The 23,728-nt window shown below is 45.7% G+C and overlaps 2 protein-coding genes across 2 annotated transcripts; both read left to right on the forward strand.

The window, feature by feature from the left end:
• The first annotated feature begins 7,717 nt into the window (after positions 1 to 7,717).
• LOC147965367 (uncharacterized) lies at positions 7,718 to 8,848 on the forward strand. Its single transcript, XM_087530430.1, has 2 exons — positions 7,718 to 7,859; positions 8,418 to 8,848. The coding sequence occupies exons 1-2, from the start codon at positions 7,718 to 7,720 to the stop codon at positions 8,846 to 8,848; spliced, it is 573 nt and encodes a 190-aa protein (XP_087386556.1).
• A 254-nt stretch (positions 8,849 to 9,102) lies between these two features.
• LOC147965368 (uncharacterized) lies at positions 9,103 to 11,325 on the forward strand. The gene is made up of 4 exons (XM_087530431.1): positions 9,103 to 9,334; positions 9,593 to 9,786; positions 9,879 to 10,063; positions 10,812 to 11,325. Exons 1-4 carry the CDS (start codon positions 9,103 to 9,105, stop codon positions 11,323 to 11,325), a joined length of 1,125 nt encoding a protein of 374 aa, XP_087386557.1.
• The last annotated feature ends 12,403 nt before the right edge of the window (positions 11,326 to 23,728 follow it).

A 23,728-nucleotide genomic window follows, 5' to 3' on the forward strand; every position in this document is an offset into this window, starting at 1 on the left:
TTTTGCAGCCGAGCACCAATGCCGGACTGCTTCCGAGATCCAACGCCAAAATGTATCCGAGCTCCAACGCCGGACTGTATCCGAGCTCCAATGCCGGACTATGTCCAAGCTCTAACGCCGGACTATGTCCAAGCTCCAACGCCGGACTGTCATAAATCACCTTCGTTCAAAGAAGTTGAAGGTGTTTAGCCGAGCTTAATGCCGGAAATGCCCTCTATGGAGCTAGCCACTAGCGCCCGAGCTTTATGCCGGACTGCTTCCGAGGTAGTGCACCACCCCAACTGTGGGCCAATTTTTTGTCAATATTTTTTATTGGTGCAATTTATTCTCTGCCGAGATATATAGTCAGTAGCCCTCAAGGTGTGTGTCGGTCTAAAACACGAGATGCAACTGAAGGATGACGTAAGACCGCTGATCCCTGTAGCCGCTGAGACTCAGGTTGATTTGCAAAATCGGCCTGAGGATCAAGTTCTAGCTCGGTAGAACACTTCGGGACACAAAGAGCGGTGTGCTCAGTCCTCGAGACTTAGGTTGGGTGCGGCCGACCAAGCTGAGATCAAAATCTCGTCGGAAACTATATTGCACTTAAAACTTTCTACATTGAACAGGCAATGCAGTAGTCCCCGAGACACTGTTCGGGTGGCAACACCAGATCAGGGGATCGATGTGCCCCTTTAATATTTGTAAATAATAAGCCCGAAGCCCAGTAGGCCCCGAGCCTTAATGCGGGCACGGGTGGCCGAATTAAGGATCGATATCCATAGTAAAATCACAAATTATGTGTAATGACTCTATGTATCCAAGTACTTTACGTCATTAATGCTCGGATCCGCATTGTACAAAACTTTGTTGACCGACCATCGGCTTCCACCTCCTCGGCCAGTAGCCGAGGAGTGTTTGTCCTACTTTATAAATCCTTTATGAGGGCAAAGATTTACGACAAACAAGGCAAACTGGCCATACGGTTTTATAAACAAAGGTATACAGAGAGATATGTTATATTACTGTTTAATAGAAGAAATGTCTTCCAAAGAAAATAGTCATGCTATCGGTTCCTTTCTTTGGGTTGTCACGCTAAGCATGATCATGAAACCTCAGCTCGAATATAAGAGAAAAATATCGAGGATTTAGTTTGGGAGGCTAGTTAATAGCCCCCGGTAGTGTTCGGCGACAGTCGAGGTCAAGCCGTAAATACTTCGGCCATTGTTATGAATGGCCCATCATTTAACACCGCCATCAGATCGCTGACCAGTTTACGCTTATTGTGACAGTCAGTTTTCGGCTTTCTCCACCGAGGTGCTTTAACCATGTGAGATGGAAGCACAATCGCAGTGGTTCTCCCTTTGCACACCTAGCCGAACAAAGAGGAACGTAGGAGGCAAGCGCAGGAGCCGGACAAACCCAACTATTGACCGAAGACACAATTCGAAACCGATGCATATATAGTGAGATCCGAGAATGTTTTTGCCGAATCTATAAAGGTGTCTGGCATTGCACTGTGAGACTTGTGCTGGAAACACACAAATAGTTTAAAAGTGCCATAGGCTTGGAAAACCAAGAAACGTCAGTGAAAACTTGACGTCCGAACAAGATCAAGTGTGCGGTGCCAATCCGAAAATTGGTCTTAGAAAAAAAAGAGTGCTTCTGTCGTGCTTCAACATTACACATCCAATCTCAAGACTTCAAGCGAGTCAGCCTACGGCTGCAGCCTCCTATCCTGAAGGCGGAGTGCTTCTCATTAGACCAGTTTAGCTAACTAAACTCGAACGGTCACTAGAGACAAAATGGGTTATCTGGCTATTGACCACACACTCATGGCGTAAAAGGAGTGATAGAAAAAGAGTTTGCGACGACCAAGAAGAAAACACATTTACTATAAAATAGCTCATATAAATTTTAAGAGCCCACAAGTGACTTGGGTAAAATATTTTATGTATAATGATTGTATGTACCGAAGTACTTATATCATATCTTTGTTCAGCCGACCTTTAAATGCGTCTTAACCGACCGTCGGCTTCTCCCTCTTCGGTCAAGGACCGAAAAGTGTTATGTACTCCACCTGTCGAGAATATCGACAGTGTTTCCGATAACCAGGCAACCGGGCCATAAGGCTATAATAGACAAAGAGCGCTCAGGGAACTTATGCTATATTACAGACGAAGTGTAAGAAGCATCTTCGAAGAAAATAGTACCCCCACCGATACCTTTCTTCGGTGCTCATTATTACTATGAGACTTGTGCAATAGATTTTTTGTACTCATGAGTTCCGTTGTGTGCCGACCATGATTGAAAACAATAAGAGCACTAGCTTTCGGCTTCACCCAGTCTGAGGTCAGAGCTCGGAGGACCCGGTCGTGACAATCGCAGAGGTGCTCCCTTTACTCCCTAGCCGAACAATCAGGAACGTAGGGGTAAGCATAGGAGCTAGGCAACCCAGCTTGCAGATCGTTTAAGTCAATATGCTGCATATTGTGGCGTAATACACGAACAAGGAATGAAGCCGTAGAAGTATAATAATATGCAAGAGGAAAAGCTTCATAAAGGAAGCCCCCAAATTAACGGGGTATTTGAATATGTATGTCACAAACAAAGTTTGGACAAGGAAATTTTTTACAAGCAACTTTTTTCAAAAAAGTATAATGCTTGGACGAACCAAACACAGGTTAAAAATTAAAGCTTTGAGCATGAAAGCGACTTACCTGGTTAATGTGTTCGGTATTGATGACGCGGTCCGAGCTTGATGTGGGACAAGGTTGCTGGGGAACGTAGTAATTTCAAAAATTTGCCTACACACACGCAAGATCATGGTGATGCATAGCAATGAGGGGAGAGTGTGATCTATGTACCCTTGTAGACCGAAAGCGGAAGCGTTATGACAACGCGGTTGATGTAGTCGTACGTCTTCGCGACCCGACCGATCAAGCACTGAAACTACGGCACCACCGAGTTTCAGCACACGTTCAGCTCGATCACGATCCCCGGACTCCGATCCAGCAAATTGTCGGGGAAGAGTTCCGTCAGCACGACGACATGGTGACGATCTTGATGTTCAACTATCGTAGGGCTTTGCCTAAGCACCACTACAATATTATCGAGGATTATGGTGGAAGGGGGCACCGCACACGGCTAAGAAAACAATCACGCGGATCAACTTGTGTGTCTAGGGGTGCCCCCTGCCTCTGTATATAAAGGAGCCAGGGGGGGGGGGTGCGGCCGGCCCTAGTAGGAGGCGCGCAGGAGGAGTCCTACTCCTACCGGGAGTAGGACTCCCCTCCCTTTCCTTGTCCAAGTAGGAGAGGGAAAGGAAGGGAGAGAGGAGAGGAAGGAAAAGGGGGGGCGCCGCCCCTCCCTCCTTGTCCAATTCGGACTAGGGGGAGAGGGGGCGCGCGGCCTGCCCTGGCAGCCCCTCCTCTTCTCCACTTTAGGCCCATGAGGCCCATTAACCCCCCGGGGGGTTCCGGTAACCCCTCGGTACTCCGGTTTTGTCCGAAACTTCCCTGGAACACTTCCGGTGTCCGAATATAGTCGTCAATATATCAATATTTATGTCTCGACCATTTCGAGACTCCTCGTTATGTCCGCGATCATATCCGGGACTCCGAACTAACTTCGGTACATCAAAACTCATAAACTCATAATATAACTGTCATTGAAACCTTAAGCGTGTGGACCCTACGGGTTCGAGAACAATGTAGACATGACCGAGACATGTCTCCGGTCAATAACCAATAGCGGAACCTGGATGCTCATAATGGCTCCCACATATTCTACGAAGATCTTTATCGGTCAGACCGCATAACAACATACGTTGTTCCCTTTGTCATCGGTATGTTACTTGCCCGAGATTCGATCGTCGGTATATCAATACCTAGTTCAATCTCGTTACCGGCAAGTCTCTTTACTCGTTCCGTAATACATCATCTCGCAACTAACTCAATTAGTTGCATTGCTTGCAAGGCTTAGGTGATGTGCATTACCGAGAGGGCCCAGAGATACCTCTCCGACAATCGAAGTGACAAATCCTAATCTCGAAATACGCCAACCCAACATGTACCATTGGTGACACGTGTAGAGCTCCTTTATAATCACCCAGTTACGTTATGACGTTTGGTAGCACACAAAGTGTTCCTTCGGTAAACGGGAGTTGCATAATCTCATAGTCATAGGAACATGTATAAGTCATGAAGAAAGCAATAACAACATGCTAAACGATCGAGTGCTAAGCTAACGGAATGGGTCAAGTCAATCACATCATTCTCCTAATGATGTGATTCCGTTAATCAAATAACAACTCTTTGTCTATGGTTAGGAAACATAACCATCTTTGATTAACGAGCTAGTCAAGTAGAGGCATACTAGTGACACTCTGTTTGTCTATGTATTCACACATGTATTATGTTTCCGGTTAATACAATTCTAGCATGAATAATAAACATTTATCATGAAATAAGGAAATAAATAATAACTTTACTATTGCCTCTAGGGAATATTTCCTTCAAAGGTTCCATCCCGCAAGCCGGTCCTGAGATGGCGGAGCGGAGAGCTCGACACGCCGAAGTGGTGACATAGCACGGTCAATGCAGACTGGCAGAGTGACGCAGAAATCTCCGGATCATTTTCCTGTGCACAAAAAATAGTGAAAATCGGAGATAATAGTAATAATAATAATTAAAAAAATCGTTGCATAATAAATAATTTATGCAAAGTGAGTAATAAAAGAAATATGGCCTGGCGCCGAAGTCAATGTCGAGGCAGGGCATCGGCGTGATGCGGTAAAGGCGTGGCAAAGCCCGAATTCATAGGTCGGTCCGAGTTCCGGATGCGGCATTCGCCAGACTATGTACGGAGACTGACCGAACCACCATGCGACCGTCGTTAATGCGGCCACCATTTAATAGAGCTGTGTACATATGATGGACAAGCCAGAATAATAATTCCTTGGGAAAAATGAACCCAAACAAGCAAAAAAAATACTAGGATTAATAGCACCTGGTTTATTTGTTGTAGCAATCTGAAGAAAGGTGATTCCCAAAATTGGGACTCGATCCGCACACCCATTGCCTGATGGGCGATAAAGCGACGGTATGGCGATGCTGGCCAAGGTTGGCTCGCCGAGGCAAAGTCCTCGGTCCAGCTATCATGACGGAGTTGGTCGGCTAGTGACGCCGAAGTCTCTAGAGTAGGTTGATGAAGAGATGGCGAAACCCCCGGTCCAGCCGAGATATCGAAGCCTCGATGTCAGCCGATGAGTTGAAGTAGGTCGGCATGATGGACACCAGCTTGAAGAAGCAATAGTGCGGCCCTGCCGATGCAGGTCGTGACGTGATCGATGCCGGCTTGATGAAGTGACCGTGCGGCGATGCCGCTATGCCCGCTCCGTGTAATCCGTGGGGAGACGATGTTGGTGATTATTTATCCTTCGCGATGCCAGACTCTTGTTCGGCTTGCCGAGATGATGATCCGAAGAAGTTGAGCTCGGCTCAATAAAGTGAAGACATGTCTAGCGCAGGTCGGCAGCCTTGGAGCAATATCGCCGGACTGGTTTGACACCAGCATGATAATGAAGGCGACCTCAAAGGAGGCTTAAAAATTTACGGACGCGTGTTTAAAAACAACGCACAATACCCTAGAAGAGAATTCCTCTAAAAAGGTTGTCCAATGTCACGCTCATAAAGCAACATGAATTCGGGTCGGATTCGTATTCACGCAGAAAACGGATCCGAAAATTGATCCACTCATCAGAAGGTTCGCGGAGTTTGAACTGTCGGATCGAGCTGAAATTGGGAGGGATGGTAGATATAGGAATTACGCAGTAGATGAACGGTTGGATCTTCCAAAGGACCTCCGAACTAGGCTCTGGAGACCATGCCCTAAACTCGTCCAGATTCCTGTCCAGATTTGACAGGGCTCCGGTATATCGTAAATTGTTGGAGATTCCTCCATCGGAACTCGAAGAAATTTTGCATGGCTATTGTAGACTCAATTCCACACAATTCCACCAAAGGGATCGTCAAAGTGATGCTCTAAGAGGTGGTGGCAGCGGATACAAGTTTGCTGTCCGAAAAAACAGCACGGTCGCCCGAGGGCAATGTTGACGTTGAGCCCCCGAGCTCCATGGATGATTCCTCCATGATCTTGATAGAGATCGGAGTTGATGTTGATGAAGGACCTCGTCCGAACATGATGATCGGAGATGGAGCACGGTCCTCGGTCGAGCCAAGGTGAGCAGTCGAGCTGGTGAATGATGCCGGCATCGCAGTTGACCTGTAGACGAGCCATCGATCCTTTTGCCGATCACACAGCGGAACTCTCAATGAAAGCACCAATGTCGGTGTCAAAACTGGTAGTTCTCGGGTAGGGGGTCGCGAACTGTGCGTCTAGGCTGGATGGTAATAGGAGGCAGGGGACACAATGTTTTACCCAGGTTCGGGCCCTCTTGATGGAGGTAAAACCCTACGTCCTGCTTGATTAATATTGATGATATGTGTAGTACAAGAGTAGATCTACCACGAGATCAGAGAGGCTAAACCCTAGAAGCTAGCCTATGGTATGATTGTATGTTGTGGTTGTTGTTTATCGACTAGCCTGGCCTTGATTTATATAATGCACCAAAGGCCTAGGATAACAAGAGTCCTAGCCGAATACGTCGCTGGGGAGGAGTCCTTGTCTTGATCACCAAGTATTGTGGAATCTTCAATGTATGCGGCAGCTGTCCGAACTGGCCCATGAGTATACGGCCATGGGGGTCCTCGGCCCAATCTAACAGATCAGGAGATGACATAGTGAGTACCCCCTAGTCCAGGACACCGTCAAGACCCATATTTGTAATATATCGCTGCTCGGAGCCTAATGAATAAATACTTGAGTCATAGAATTATGTTGTGATGCCATGTTGTATTTAAGCATATCGAGCATATTGTGTGTATGATTAAATCCTTGGTATGTGTGGGATCCGACAACCTAGTTGTTTATCCTGGGTAGCCTCTCTTATGGGGAAATGTAGTCTTGTGCTTCCATGAGCCATAGTAGTCCGCTACAGCCCGGTTCACCGGAGTCCTACTAGCCCAGCACTACTGCTCCGGAACACTTGACTGGCCGGCATGTGATTCACTTCGTTCCTGTTTCTGTCCCTTCGGGGAAATGTCACGCGATGACATCCGGAGTCCTACCTAGCCTGCTACAGCCCGGTTCACCGGAGTCCTGTTAGGCCAGTGCCACTTTGGGTTCACGACTAGTCATACTGGCCCGGGTTCTCTGTCATATGGATGCTAGCGACACTATCATATACGTGCGCCAAAAGGCGCAAACGGTCCCGGGCCAGGTAAGGTGGCACACGTGGGAATACCGTGCGTGAGGCCGCAAAGTGATATGATGTGTTACATGCTAGATCAGTGTGACTTATAATCGGGGTCCTGACAAGGTGAGTCCATGAAGTGAAGTTGTGGACAGTGAATTAGGAGAAGGAACATAGGTGACATTGGGGTTGACATGCCTGTACAGCTGCAGTTGCCATTCCTAGACAGCTATAGTTGCCATGTCTAGACAACTGAAGTTGCCATGCCTGGGCAGCTGCAGTTTCCATGTGTCATAAAATGTGATTGCAAATGTCTAAACAACTCTGGATGGCAAGTGTGAACAAATCTGTGTGGCACGGATGCACCGCTAAATGTGCCATGTTGTACAAACTACAGTTGCCATGCATTGACCAACTGCGAACATGATCACAGGTTGTTACGGTGCAACCACATCGGCAAACGTCTCATGGCAAGCTTCACAGTTGCAGGACAACGCTATTGCAGATAGAGCACATCAAATTGGAATGACAAACCAGATACGATCAACACATGCGGCACAACAAGGTAAACAAATGTGAACCAGAAAAACAGTAGTGCATTTTCTTTTGTGGAAAAAGCATGGGAGGAAAAAGTTGATTTGTCACTGTGGTGGTGGAAAAAACAAACAAAAAATGCTACCAAGTGGTCGCTTGCAAAAAGTCATCTATTTTCTTCAGGATTTGCCAACTGATATATGATTGTGTGCAACATTCATGATTGATCGCATTTGACTAGTGAACTCATACCTAGAGTACAAGTTTTGATGCTAAAAAATATGTTGGTTGCCATGTCTTGGCAATAGTAGTTGCCATGTATGTTGGACTGTAGCTGCCATGGCTACAGAATCCAAGTTTTGATGCTAAAAAAATGCTGGTTGCCATGTCTTGGAAATAGTAGTTGCCATATTTTTTGGACTGTACCTGCCATGACTGGAGAACTACAGTTGCCATGCATGGCCATATGTAGATTCCACGGCTTGCTGTGTGAATGATGTCATGCAGGATCACATGCAGTTGCTGTATTCCGTTACGATAAACATGCCATCCAAGCAATGCTTACACTTGTACCTATTTTTTATTGCAGGACCTTCAACTACAATCAACAGCGGCGCGGGGACGTCTACTGCGCGAAGCTCTGAGCGCATGGAAGAATCGTTCAGCCAGCCAGCCGACAATCATGCCACAAACAATGCAGAGTCAGTGTCAGAAATGGCAATCGTTCCAGCAATGCCGACAAGCACACCTTTGCACACCAGCACAAGCAACACTCAAGCAGATGAAACAGCCACCGATACTGAACTGAATGATGAAACTAATGACGAAGCACAAGCTGATGAAGATGGTGGGAAATCAGAAATCATGTTACCTCAGCCACCGTATGTTGGGCAGAGATTTGATTCGTTCGAAGATGCCAAGGAATTCTACCAGAGATATGCAATATTCCATGGGTTTGCGGTCAACACCGAATACCATAGGAAAATTAAAAAACAAATGAGTACAGCAGAGGTGAGATGAGGTGCTACAAGGCCCAAAGGAACAAGAAGGGTAAAGGTGTTGCGCCTGTCGTTCCAGAACGAAAGAGAGGTATCATTGTCAAGACGGAATGCCCTGTCCGGTGTAAGCTAAACGTAGATGGAGCACAGTGGGTGGTCACTGAATATTTTGACGAGCACAACCATGAACTCATAAAGAAATTTGACCTGGTAAAATTTCTGAGCGCCCACGAACTCATAAAGCTGCTACATGATTGTAACATCGGTCCATCAATAATGGTCCAAATACTGTCCCTCATCCATAGTGGAGATGGTAGGCTGAGTAGCATGACCTACATACCAGCAGATGTCACGAACCTAAAGGAAAAGTACCATAGAGAGAGCAGGTTGGCTGACATAGAAGAAACGATAGCCTACTTCGATGAGAAAGCGAAAGCAGGTCCAGATTTCTTCTATAGGATAAGATTGGACGATGAGGACCGTGTCAGGAACAAGTATTGGGTGGATGGTGCTGCAAGAAGATCCTACAAACATTTCCGAGATTGCATTTCGTTTGACGCGACATATCTCACTAATATGTACAAGATGCCATGCGCTCCATTCATAGGAATAAATAACCATAATCAGTCATTGCAGTTCGGATGTGGGCTCATTCGGAACGAAGACAGGGATGGGTACACTTGGCTATTCAAAACCTTCTTGGAGTGCATGGGTGGACTTGCTCCGATGAACATAATAACAAACCAGGATTTTTTTATGCGTGCAGTCATAGAGGGGGTCTTCCCGTTGGCAATGCACAGGCACTGCAGGTGGCACATTATAAAGAAGGCTGAGGAGACGCTAGGACCATTCTTTGCTGACCATCCAGAGCCGCACAAGGCATTCGAGCTGTGCGTGGACCACAGCTTGACGGTGGAGGAGTTTGAACGGAGCTGGATGGCTATGATTGAAACATATCAAGTCCAAGAAAATGAGACGCTTCTAGCCTGTGGGAGAAGCGAATGTACTGGGTGCCGGCCTACTTCATGTAGTGCTTCTTCCCATTTCTGCAGAGTACGCAACGCAGCGAGGGTTTCAATGCTGTTCTGACGTGGTACATGAGCCCTGGCAACTCATTGCTGCAGTTTGCCAAGCAATACACGGCTTTGCGACAAAAAATACTGGGATCTGAGCTACAGCAAGAAGCAAACACCACGCTCAAGCAGCCTAAATTGCTAACATATTTACCAATGGAGAGGTAGATGAACAAGACATATACCAACAAGATTTTTAACAAGTAAGTAAGTTGTTTTACGGACTTATTTGTAGAAGCATGAAGGCAGTAGGTGCCATATAGAATGCAATGCAGTTGCCAGATTTTTTTAAATGTTGATATATTGAAAGCAGCCATTGAGTATAATGTAACCATGATATGTAGTTGCCATGTTTAATGAACTACAATTGCCATGTGAAGTCAACTACAATTGCCATGTTTAATGAAATATAGTTGCCATGTTTAATGAACTGTAGTTGCCATGTTTAATGAATTGTAGTTGACATGTGAAATCAACTATAATTGCCATGTTTAATGAACTGTAGTTCCATTTTCCATGATGGTATGGAATGCAACTTGCCAATTAAAATGTTATGCATTTGCCATGTGAAAAATATCATGCAGTTGCCATAGCCATCATTCATTTTAGATGCCTTTCCTACGTTACAGCCAACATCAACATAAGGTGCTACAATACATCATATAAGAGTTTAACAAAACCACAAAAAACTTGCACATTCCACGAAGAAATAAAGCAGTGTGCTAGCATGTACACGGCTTACCAGGTGGACGAACATACGTTCAAGGTGTGTTCTCTCTTGGGCATGTCTGATTCAGAACGTGAAGACCCAGACAAAGGAAGGAACTACTTTGTGAAGGCCTCGATAAGCGAAGGCGAATACTACTGCCGATGCTGCAAATTTGAACGGGATGGGATTGTGTGCTGTCACAGACTAAAAGTAATGGACATGAACGCGGTGACACGAATGCCCCGCCATTTCATACGGCGGCAATGGACTTGGGACGCTGACGACGCATTGGGGCCACAAACATCAAATGCAGTTTCGGCTATGCATGATGAGAGACCAGAGTCAACCTTGGAAGCCGTGAGGCACATTGTGTTGACAAAGGACAATGCTGAACTAATAGATGAAGCGTGCAAGAGTGATGAGACAGCGAGGGTTGCAGAACACAGGAAGGCCCTGAAAAGAGAGCTTGATGAGATCAAGAAGAGGAAAGCTGAGGAAGCCTTAGACAGGTCCCCCCGCACCTCAAGTGTGCCTTCGTCCACGGCGCCAGCATCTGAAAACTCGAAGGTAGGATCTGGAACAGCAAGCACACAAACCCAGGTCAGGAACCCGCCCCGTTCCATCACAAAGGGGCGTCCAAAAGAGATAAGATACAAACTGGGATTGGAGATTCAAGCAAAACACAAGAAAAGAAAGAAAGGGTCGGGCAATCCGTAAGCAACATTGGAGGACTGTGACTTGGTTGTTGGTGACATTTTTGGTTAGGTAGATGTTCCAAATTTTAAAAAAATGGGAGAATGACTCTGGAGGGGTATCAGAATTTGAAGGAAAATGCCATGAATGAATAACTGCAGTTGCCCCATGTGTGGTACTGAATTTGCCATTCCTTTTCTACTAAATCTGCCATGCCTGTTCCACTAAATCTGCCATGCCTTTTCTATTGAATCTGCCATGTTAGTTCTACTGAATATGCCATGTTATTTATACTGAGTCTGCCATCGCGTAGATTTCCGTGTTCAGTCAACGCGTTTTAGTCCACACATGTTGTATTGTGTGCAAACTGTGGAAAACAAGTTGAAAACAATCATGTGCAAAAACGACATGGTTATGGCTGCGTACGAACTACCATGCTAACTGATATAGTTAGCAATGCAAAAAACCCAAAAAGCCAAACAAAAAAGAACGATAACTTTCACTAACCGTGTCTGATCAACTACATTTGCCATGTTTTCAGACATCATAGACGCATTCAAGACACCAAACTGGTACTACCAACCACGAACGCATAATAATACTGAAAAACATAAACGTAGCTATTGTCACACCTAAGTAGGTTCACATCCACACATATATTACAAAAATATTCAAATGTCACTCACACACCACCACTATATACTAGGCTACGGGGAGATGTAGTCATAACTTATTACAAAGACATAGTTTTGAAAGAACAAGGTAATACCTTACATTCCTCGGCAACATAATGTAAGGTGGGCGTGCAGTATGGAGCACCACGTGATCACTTGTACGTCTTGTTGGATTTCTTGACAGCTTCCTCTATGAATTCTCGTGCGTTGGACCGCATGTTGAAAATCTTCATTCATCAACCAATTCCATGTGTATATTTTATGGAGCTCAACGACCATTGCAGCTGTGATGACAGGGAACCGTTGGCCTTCCCACTTTGCAAGGTATTCCAACTTGTGAAAGCCACAATCAGTCCTGTAAAAAAATCAATTCAACTCAAGAGAACACAGAAAATCATAAACTTCAATGCAGAGGTGACAAAAGGGCTTAGGGATTGGTGTAGAGGACACATGAAAAAAGATAGTAATTACCGGTTTCCTTGCTTCGTAGTCGCGACATACTCGATTGGAAAATGACTGATCTGGGCCCTTGAGTTTTCGTAGTGATTGTTCCATGTCTCTTTGAGGTTGTTGATGAAGTATTTAGCATGTGTAGTAAGGTCTGCTTTAGCTTCTGAACGCATTAAATCAAGCACCTCAAAACATTGGTTTTTTAGGTCAAGGCAAATCACGTAGTGGTGACCACACTTGTCATGTGGGTCTTGTGGTGCAAGCTCTTGGAACATGGGGAACAGTACCTGAAAAAGTAAAAATAAAGGGAAAAAAGCAGAGTTGAAATCAAAAACAGCAAAATGATGTAGTAGGAACAATGATTTGAAAAGATATTGCCGGATGCAATTAGAGGTACATGAATGAAGTTTCCATAAAATACGCCCGCAAAGAATGGTTATTTGCCATGTTTAATTAAAAGAAGTTTCCATCCATGTATGAACAAGTTTCCAACTATTCTAATTGAATTTGCCACATAAGTTGCATTAAAAAAGTAGTCAAACTTATTTTACGTGGCAACTGTTGCCACATGAAACATCTGTCACAAAAACAGTATGTATCCCACATGTGAAGCATAGCTACTGACAAAACATAGCATGGAACAAAAAATGAGCAAAAAAGGAAGGAATACGCACACATTTCTTCATTATGAGCTTGAAATCACCATGCGCAGGAAAATGCTTCCTCGGGATTTTGTGGTGGAAGTCACCATCCCATATTTTGCAGGTCACGCTGTACTGCATGATTTTTTTGTCGGAAGACATATCCATATGCCTGTTGATGAAGTCAATCCCCAATGCAACTACATTATTCGACATTTTTTCGAGTGGCCTCACAGACTCGGCAAGATCACCCAGGTCAACGCACGTCGCATCACATTGTATGATCTTGGTTCTGTCCAAACATGAGCTGTATGAAAATAATATAACATGAAAGAATCATGTCTACTAAGTAAAAAAGAAATAAATCATAAACAAAGCATCTATAGAATAGCAAAAAGTAAGAAGAGTAAAGAGGAAAGCAAATGAGGGGTTATGCGGTGTGGTCATTACGCTTTCAGCTCCTTCATGTGCTTGCTATTGGACCTGGCATTTCCAAAGTGCTTGACAATATCGCACAGCTAGTTCTGATCCTTTGTGGTCTTGACTTCTGGCTCATAGTCATCCGCGGGTGGTGCGTGAACTACCCTATGCTGCCTCACAGAACCAGGGGTGGCACTTCTAACGGTATCCTCAGATACCGACTCAGTAGGCACGTTAGAACTTGATTGCCCCTGACCTCGTGAGGACCTCCTATGCAATGCTGCCTCCTCAATCCTGCGGTAAGCTTCATCAAGTGACAACGTAATCTCCTCAGGGGTGGCTGCAATGATCAAAAAAGTCGGTTAGGATACCTGGGAAATAAAACAAGTTAATTGTGCGAAGAAAGGGTGTAGAATGTGAAATGTAGGTGCAAAAATTAGGTAGTTTCCATGTGGAGGCAACTACAGTTGCCACGTGTAATGCACTGTAGTTGCCATGTGGCAACAACTACAGTTGCCATGTGGGTTGAATTGCAGTTGCCATGTTGTATCAACTCCAGTTCCCATGTGCTTGCCGATGGAAAATGCAACATGGCAACAAAATGTAGGTGACATTATGCAGCAAATCCAGTTGCCATGTTCATCAGATAACATTTGCCATCACCAGTGAGAAGCCAAAAAAATCTTGCGACAAAATTCAGACTAAAAAATGTGTACAACAAAATGATAAACGTAGAAAAAAATGTATCTTGCACAAATCGGCTCTGCAAACTTCATAGCCTTCCTGCCCTTAGCCATTGGCTGCACCATCATTGGGGCCATGCCTGCTGGGAAAGCAAAGGCAACCGGCATAGGATCGTGCACCACTGGTTCATATTGACTGATGCCAAGGCTAAAGCTCGATGGGGTGAAGGCCATTGGGTGCCTCTCCTGCCTACTAGCTGGACCACGAACAACTTGCTGGGCAGAATCCAGGGGCGAAAGATCAACAAACATTTCTGCCTCATCTGCTACAGAATCATCAGCCTTATTAGTAGGGTGGGGCGTGTTGTCAGTGGTATCAGTAGCAACTTTCTTGCCAATCTTCTTGTTTGGGCTGTAGGGGACACCAATGTTGACTGGGAGCTTAGAAGTGCGCAGATTTAAGTTGGGGTTCTCCACGGCGGATAAAGACGCAGTCTACTCCGGACGTTCACCTCCGTCAGTCATGCTCGGCTTGCCACCTAGGTCAGTTGTACTCTGGTCTTTCGTTTTCTCCATAACATTGCTTTTGGCAGGTGGTGGGAATAGTGTGGACGCAGGCACATAACCAGAGTCATCTCTGCTGCTCCTAGCTATAGCTGGTGCATTGGGTATGTATGCAGTTTGCTTGTAGGGGCTACGACACCTAGGTGGAAGACCAGCTCGCGAAACGGTCGCCTTAGCAACCTCTGGACCACCAAAAGCTGGAGCTGTTGTGCTAAGACTCTCACATGTGGATGGCATATCATTCTGAATTCTCGCCTCAGCCCCTTCTTTCGTGGTCACAGAAGTGCCGACACCCACACGCTTGGAATCCGTATCAGATGAGCGGGAATCTTCCTTACTTAGGTTGATCACAGGGGCGTACACTTCAACACTTGTTGATCGGGTGGCATGGCTCACAGCAGCATCCTTCATTGCCAGCAGAGTGGGCAATATCTCAGCAGTCCTAGCAGATACTGACTCATCACTCCCAGATGTACGGATGCCTGTTGTTGTAGCCTGCACATCTGCAACCGGCGGAGATGGTCGGCTGCTTGCATCAGAGCTAGTGGGAACAGTGGATGGTGCAGCAGCAGTTTTGTCTACTGGCGCCTCATGAATATCTGAGTTGCCACCTGTCTACAACTTTGAGTGAATGCGTTCAAGTGGGTCTCTGGGGTTTTGCTTAGTCATGCATGTGGTAGTCTTCTTAACCCTACAAAAAAGCACATAAACAGTGTTAAAAAATGAACAAAATATTCTTCATGGTAGCCATCTCATAAAATGAAAAAATGTGTGATGTGCCAGAGCTGCCATTTCAGAACTAGGTATGGATGAGCACACAAGACAATGTAGGGGGTGGAAGCCAGTGGAAAGCTGGTAGTTTCCATGTAAGTGGAATAAGAATTGCCATGTGGCCTAGCTAGCAGTTTCCATGCAGAACAAACAGGAGTTGCCATGCAGTAAAAAAAGATCATGAGAAAACAACAGTTTCCATGTGGGACTAATGGTAGTATCCCATGTGGCAAGCTGGACAGCTGTGCATTGAAAAGCAAAACGGGTGGTTTCCACATAAATGTATAAACTAAAAAGGCTGTACATGATGTACAATGCATAAGGCAAAAATGTAGCACTATGACAATGAAAAAACAGGGAAAACCTACTTCTTGACTGTCTTCCTCAAGTCTACCAACACGACGGGATCCCCGATGTTGGACGTCGACGTACGTGGAGACGACCTAGTGGAAGGGGTGTCACCAACAATGGGGGAACCCTTGTTCAATCGGGCAGAAACACAGGTTGGCGTTGGTGCTTGTTTCTTCAAAACTGCTTGTCCACTAGCTGTCGCCACACTGCACGTATAAAAAATGGCAAAAAAGGTACCGAGTGTCAGACACGAAAATCATTGCCACGCTTAGCAAAACAAATGAAAAAGGGTCAGTTTGTTAAAAAGGAGAGACAAACAAAACACTAAATACATGTCGAACCTCCTCCTAGTAGCTAAGGGATCGGTCCTAGACCTCTTGCCAGCAGAGCCCTGCCCAACATCCTCTGGAGCCCTGCCCCTCTTTGAGGGTGACACCCCCTTGTCTCTCGCAACTATCTGTTCTTTGAATTTCTCCGGTGGCGGGACATCTGGTGCAGCCTTGTCCTTCTTACCACCTGCACGAACTTCAACATGTTCATCCTCGTCGGTTTCATGTTGCACGTTATCCATGTCATCATCATCGTCCTTGTCGAGACCAGCATCTCCATCTAGTTCGTCTTGCGTGTCAGGAAGCTCCTGGGAGCTGTTGTAGTCGTGTCGGCTATGGCAACTAGTTGGCCGATGTGTCTGTTATGCAATGAATGGAGTGAACTACCTCGCAATCGCGTCACTATCAGATCCATTAAGGGACGTCCAACCCTCAACCAACTTCCCAAGCAAGCCGGTCATTCCGGAAGCAAACTGCCCAACTAGATGCTCAACAGGTGCCCTTGCATGTGCACGAAACAAGAAGCAACAGTAACCAACCATACTAGAGTCACGTGCACAAGATCAAACAAACCAAAACAACCTTAGAGATATATCAAAATAAAGAAGAAGAGAAAATCAATTTGGGGAAACAAAATAAAAATCCTTAATTACCTCAGCAGGACAAGACGGAGCTGAGTGCACGTCCATCCACTTGCCAAAGTTTTGAGGTGTCAAGACCCCGATTCTAAGTCACATGGATCTAGCCGGTAACACCTCATATCACTTTGCGGCCTCACGCACGGTATTCCCACGATGTCGCCTTACCATGGCCCGGGACTGTTTGCGCCTTTTGGCTCACGTATATGATAGTGTCGCTAGCATCCGTATGACAGAGAACCCGGGCCGACATGACCAGTCGTGAACCCAAAGTGGCACTAACTTACGGGGACAGGCATACATGAATCAACATCGAGCATGTCGGTCAGCAGCGTGCGAATCCGGGCTGTAGCACTGGGCTAACAGGACTCCGGTGAACCGGGCTGTAGCATGCTAGGCAGGACTCCGGATGTCACCGCGTGACATTTCCCCGAAGGGACAGACACAGGAACGAAGTGAATCACACGCCGGCCAGTCAAGTGCTCCGGAGCAGTAGTGCTGGGCTAGCAAGACTCCGGTGAACCGGGCTGTAGCGGAGCACTATGGCTCATGGAAGCACAAGACTACATTTCCCCATAAGAGAGGCTACCAAGGATAAATAACTAGGTTGTCAGATCCCACACATACCAAGCATTTCAATCATACACACAATATGCTCGATATGTGTAAATACAACATGGCACCACAACATAACTCTACGACTCAAGTATTTATTCATTAGGCTCCGAGGAGCGAGATATTACAAACATGGGTCTCATGACCCAACATTCAGAGCATACAAGTCAAAGCACATGCGGAAGCTTAACTTGTCTGAGTACAGACAACTAAAAATGAAGAAGGCTGAGGAGCCTGACTATCTACCAGACCCTCCCAAGGGTACAAGATCGTAGCTGAGGTAACAAGCTAAACATCGAAGTCCACGTGGAACTACTAGCGAGACTGCAGTCTCTCTGCAAAACATAAAATAAGCATACGTGAGTACAAATGTACCCAGCACGACTTACATCAGAACTAACTACATATGCATCGGTATCAACAAAGGGGGTGGTGGAGTTTAACTGCAGCAAGCCAGCTTTGACTCAGTGGCTAACCTGAACTACGACCGCAAGTAACTCTTTTGAGGTGGCGCACACGAGTCCACAAATTCACCATACCAATACACCACTATGGATCCGCTCCCGTCTCCCTACGAGAATGCCATCCATAGCACTCACGCTTATCTTGCGAGTTTTAGAGTATCCACTTTCACTTGTCTATGAACTATGCAAGGGGTCCAAGTTTCCATATCCGAGGAATCCGGCTATTCGAATAGATAATAATAACCCTGCAGGGGTGTACTTCTTCACACACGCTCTCGCCACTTATCGCCCTGTACACATCATGTACCTCGGCAACCTTCAAGCGGAAGCCGGGCGAGGGAGTCGGCCACGACCTGACTAACCAACAAGTCTCTAGTCCAGGTTTATCGCCTATTCTGGTTCCATCCGCAAGGAGATCCGGTCGGGGTGTTGCTCATGGCCCCAAACGATGTGTGCAGGGTTCCCAAGCCCACCATCCGGGTGCCACTTGGTACACCGTGCCACTATGCCTAGTCTGTCCCAAGCCCACCTATACCGGGTGCCACTTGGTAGACTACTAACACTACCTACAAACACCAGAAACTAGTTGCATCTCCTGGACAGAGGTCGAGTTGATTAACAAGCCCAGAGGGGCCGAGTTACCGGAACCCAATGTGTGGTAGTAATTGTTCATGGATCACAAACACAGAACTCAGTTCCTGAGAACGGCTGCAATGAGACAACCCACCATGTACTCCTAAATGGCCTCTCACCGCTACCTTTACCAAATCGTGTTCACACACTTAGCTCTCAACGGTAGGACAAGTTCACCACGTTCCAATTCATTCCCGATGAATCATACCTGACTCAACTCTAAGCAGTAGCAGGCATGACAACAAGCATGAATGAGTAGGCACATCAGGGCTCAAACAATTCCTACTCATGCTAGTGGGTTTCATCTATTTACTATGGCAATGACAGGTCATGTAGAGGAAAGGGGTTCAGCTACCGCGGCATGTAAAATTTGAAACATTGTTGTCCTAATGGAGTAAAAGAGAGCAGGAGCGAGAGAGTGGGATTGTATCGGAATGACCAAGGGGGTTTTTCTTGCCTGGCACTTCTTAACATAGTATAGTTCTTCATCGGTGTCATCGATCAAATCGTCGGAACGTCGTCTACTGAGAGGGGACAAACACCGGCAACAGAGAGGAAACACAATCAATGCAATGCAATAATATGATGCATGAATGTGACATGGCAATAATGTTATGATTTGCACTAATGCATCTAGCAACAATTTAAATGAAGTCCATATGAACCAAGGGTTCATATGCAAACTCCATAAGGGGTATTTAAAATGTCATTATCATGTTTTCACTTATACAGGGGGTATAAGTTGGTTGAACATGCATGAAAGTAGCATAAATGGATAGATTGAATTTTTCTGATAAGTTTTCATATATAAATTATTTCATTTGGAGTTACGGTTGATTTTCTATGATTTTTAGAAGTTTTAACTATTTTTTGGAATTTCTAAATCATTTCTCAATAAGAAAAATCAGAAAAGCATTTACTACGTCAGCATGACGTTGGTGTGACGTCAGCAAGTCAACATGACCGTTCCTGGTCAAATCTAACAAGTGGGTCCCGCGTGTCACTGTCTAAGCTAATTAACAAAGTTAGTTAACACTAAACTAATCCTAAACCCAGGTTAATTAGGGGCCTAGGCCCAAACATGGGTGACTCAGGGGAGTCAAACCCTCGGTCAAAGGTCAAACGCGTCGGTGGCTTGACGCCGGCGACGGCAGGCGCAGCGAAGTGCTGCGGAATCGCTGCTCCGACCACGGTTTGATGCGCGGAGGGGTGCTACGCAGAGCTGGAACCCGTCCGCGTCGTTTGGTGCAGGTGGCGTCGCCGTAGGTGACCTAGAAGAACGACGGCGTCCTCAAATGTGGCGAACGGAGTTTGGGCGATGATGCAAACGTCGCTATGGTGCACGGCAGGAGCAACGGGTGGTTGCTCTGGGCCCGTGGAGCTGTGCTGAGCACGGTGACGCACTCGGTTTTGAGCCTGAGCGGCTGCGGCGATGGCGGTGACATGGCCGGCGGGCGGAAGCTTTCGGCTCCGGTGGAGAACACGGTTAGGGGACGCATTCGGCAATGAGAAGAGAGGGGAAAGACGGCGGGGCTCACTGGCGGTCGGAGGAGAAGGTCAGCGGGCTCGGGGGCACGCCAGATGTCCTGAATCGACGGCGGTGATCGGTGGCGCCCAAGGTGGAAGACGAGCTCGAAGGCGTCACCACGGTGCTCTTGGGTTTGGGATCTTCCGCATGGAGAAGCTGTGCGTCATCACGGAGCTTTTGGACACGGGGAAGGGGCGAGAAGACCACGGTGGTCATGGTGGCAGCGAACGGCAGCGACGGACCCGTTCGGTTGAGTGAGAGGGAGAGGTCCAGGGGAGGGGAGAGGCCACGGGTGAGGGAGAGGGGGGAGAGGCCTCTAGGCGTCTCTGTGGCGCGTCCAGAAGAGCCGTTGTCGCGGTGGAAGCAGGAGCTGGCGCGCGCAGCGGCCACACGCCCCTGCTCCTACTGGCAGGAGGTAGACGACGTGGTGAGGAGGTGGGCTGGGCCCTTTACAGCGATGGCCCGCAACTGGGCTGCTAGATGGCCTGCGTCAGGTAAGTCCACTCTCTCTCTCTTTACTAATTTGATCTGCTTTTCTATTTTTGTTATTTTGTTTTGATTTAGTTTATAACCCAAATCATTTTAATAAATCCTGAAAATAATTGTGGGCATTAAATGAATTATTACAGAGGCCCTTAACTATTTTCAGAATTATTGAGGCATTTAAAAATATTAATAGTATTTAAATGCCCCAATTCAAATACAATATGGGTTATTCAAAAATCCAGAATGGCCTAAAAAATATGTGCTTCATTTTTGGCAGAGGTTTTCACCTTTATCAAAAAAATTAACTTTTCTAAAGGGCATTCTGGGTTCATTGGAAATATTTTTATTTTGATCCTAATTGCATTTCATTTAGTGCTAGGCTTTGTCATCCCTATTTCAAATTTCAATCAAATATAGACATGATGCATGTATGCTTATGAAACTAATTGCAATCAAATTCTAGGGCTGTGACATGAGGCCCACCAAACACGATGTATTCTATAGCATGCTTGGCCATCAGCTGGAAATCATCAAAAAACACCTAGGACGGAAGAAAGAAAATAAGGAACACTAACTAACGGCTCATGTATTGCAAAAAAAGAGGGAGAGAATAGAAGTTTCAACACAGATGGCGGAGTTGCCATGTGGCGTCAGACATGGGTGCCATGCGCAGACAGCCATGGCTAACAAGGTATTCATATCTTGTTAGCCACAGATGGTTGTCGTACGGGGATTTTTTCGTATGTTATGCAGCATCGAAATTGGAGAATGCCGTGCAAAGAAAGGAGGCAGAACTAACATGCAGTTTCCCATATTTCTTATCAGTTATCTTGTCTGCGGCAAGCATAGCCTTGACAACATCATACGTCCATGCAGAGAGAGCAAACTTATGTGGAGGTGGCGGGCCTCCTATCCCAGTAAAGTCAACGGTGGACAGATCAAGACTATCGACGTACATGAGCTGTTGTACACAATAAAAACGAAAAAGATGTCAGTTGCCATCATGCTATGTTGAAAAGGAAGCTACTGTAGAGTCCTTCAGTCATCAAGTTGAAGGGAAATGAAAAGGAAGAGATTTGCCATCTATCTGTGTTAGTTGCCATAATGATGTGCTGGCAGTTTCCATCTTGTTATGATGATAGTTGCCACAAGGTCAACATCATGGTTGCCATGCATATTTCTGGACAAGAAGTTGCTGCATTAGCATTGAAAATGAAAACACGTCAAAAAACTGGCAGTGACTAGCTTACAGATGACATCAGAGTCAAAAGATTGAAGGAAGAAAGGAGTAGAGATAGAGCATTCACCAGGATGGGGAAGCACTTGTTGCTTGGGCGAAGAGATGTGGTAGGCGCAAAGACAGCTGAGATCAAGTACATGAGTAGCTTCATCTTGAAAACCTCGCCATGGGTTTTCATGCTCTCCAGTGAATTTGCCAGCATAGTTGTGTTCGGCATGGATGCCGTCCCAGGAAACAAACGGGCAAACAACGTTTCCTCAATCTTATTATTGACCTCACACGGGACTTTGATTTCTCCATGGGGCACACCCAAACTTCAGAACATGGATTCCTCGTCCAACGGCAGTCTTCCACGTCCCGGAATCACAAATTTCCTGGAGACAGGATCGTAAATCTCACCAAGCCAGTCGCATACAGGGTTCACTAGGTTCTTGCATCGAGCATCCATCAGAGCATGCATCCCCATCCCACCAGCAGCTCCCTTCTGCTCGTCAGTAAATCCCTCGGTCTATATAGTCAGGCGTTCTTGTGAAGCCTTATTGCGATAACGTTTCTTCTTCTGCATAACAGACAAAATGATCAGTTGTTGCAATGTTTCAGTGTCATGAGAATTTAGTTCCTAACAGACGATTGCAAACTCAATGTGACATTCAAACATATGGGGGGTGGAAAGTTACCTCATCGCATCTTTTGTCCATCCAGTTGCATGATTCTGTTGCGGTAACTCCATGAAGTCATCATCGTCGTCTTGATGGTCGCCGCGGGACATTGTGCTAAGGTAAGAACAAAACAAAATGTCAAGGTGAAATGAAAACACAGCCGACAGATACACAAAGAACTGCACAAAGTAAGTATTCACTTGATATCATCGATGAAACAGAAAATTAAAACTCTAATGGTTGCCCCAATTTTTAAGCATCTGAAAAGAGGACAGTAATTGCCATGTGATGAACATACACAAAAAAGGCAGAAAAAATAAATCAAAAAATGGAAAAGTAAATGCAGAAGCATAGCAAACTGGACGTGTAAGAACTTATGAAGGAAGCAGTTGCCACCTAACAGAATGTACTTGCCACATGGGCTCAATTGAAAGTGGCAAAAGATGAGTCAATATCGTAGGAACACTCACACCCCCTATGATTGTCCAACAAGAAATGTGGCAACTAAACACATTGGCTTCATTTGAAAAATGTACAGATCATAAGGCACTTAAACAAAAATTTAAGTTGCCATGTTAGCACAAGACAGTACAAAGAAAGGCACACATCTTCCACTGCACAAACATATAATGTGGCAACTCACACCCTGTCCTCATATAAAACTGAGTTGCCATATGTTCACAGGCAAATGTACTAGGTTGAAATTGCCATGCTAAAATGCAGGACAATTCAAAAAGTGCTGAAAACATCCACTAAACAAGATGTAATGTGGCAATTCACACACTGGCCTCATATTAAAAATGGGTTGCCATGTAATACTGCCAAATATGTTCAGATATCACAAGTCAGCATGGCAAAACACAAATTGAGTCTATGGTACAGTGAATTTGCCACATTATCCTGCCTACAGCATGGCAACAACCATAGTGTGTTCACAAAATTAGTTGCCACATGGAAAGCATATCTGTGGCAGCTGATACAGTTGATCAGGAAATTAATTGCCATCCAGTGCAGATAGTTGCTGAAACTGCCATGGACGCCTTTATACTACACTTTGAAATACAACTACCTAGATCTAGGGTTCATCGGCAACTATCATAACCTAAAATTCAACAACGAAAAACTTCTTGCACTGATGGAAATAGCATTTCAAAGCAATACATAACTAACAACTAGAAAAATGCCGGCTCAATCACAAGGCAAAACCAGGATGTGGCTGTGGATAGGCCGAGCCACACCGGCATGACTGCCACTGCGGCGGCGACGAAACTGCGCAATGCC

This window comes from Triticum urartu, chromosome 6A (assembly GCF_056163025.1).
Source record: "Triticum urartu cultivar PI428250 chromosome 6A, HENAU_Tu73, whole genome shotgun sequence".
Taxonomy (NCBI): Eukaryota; Viridiplantae; Streptophyta; class Magnoliopsida; order Poales; family Poaceae; genus Triticum; species Triticum urartu.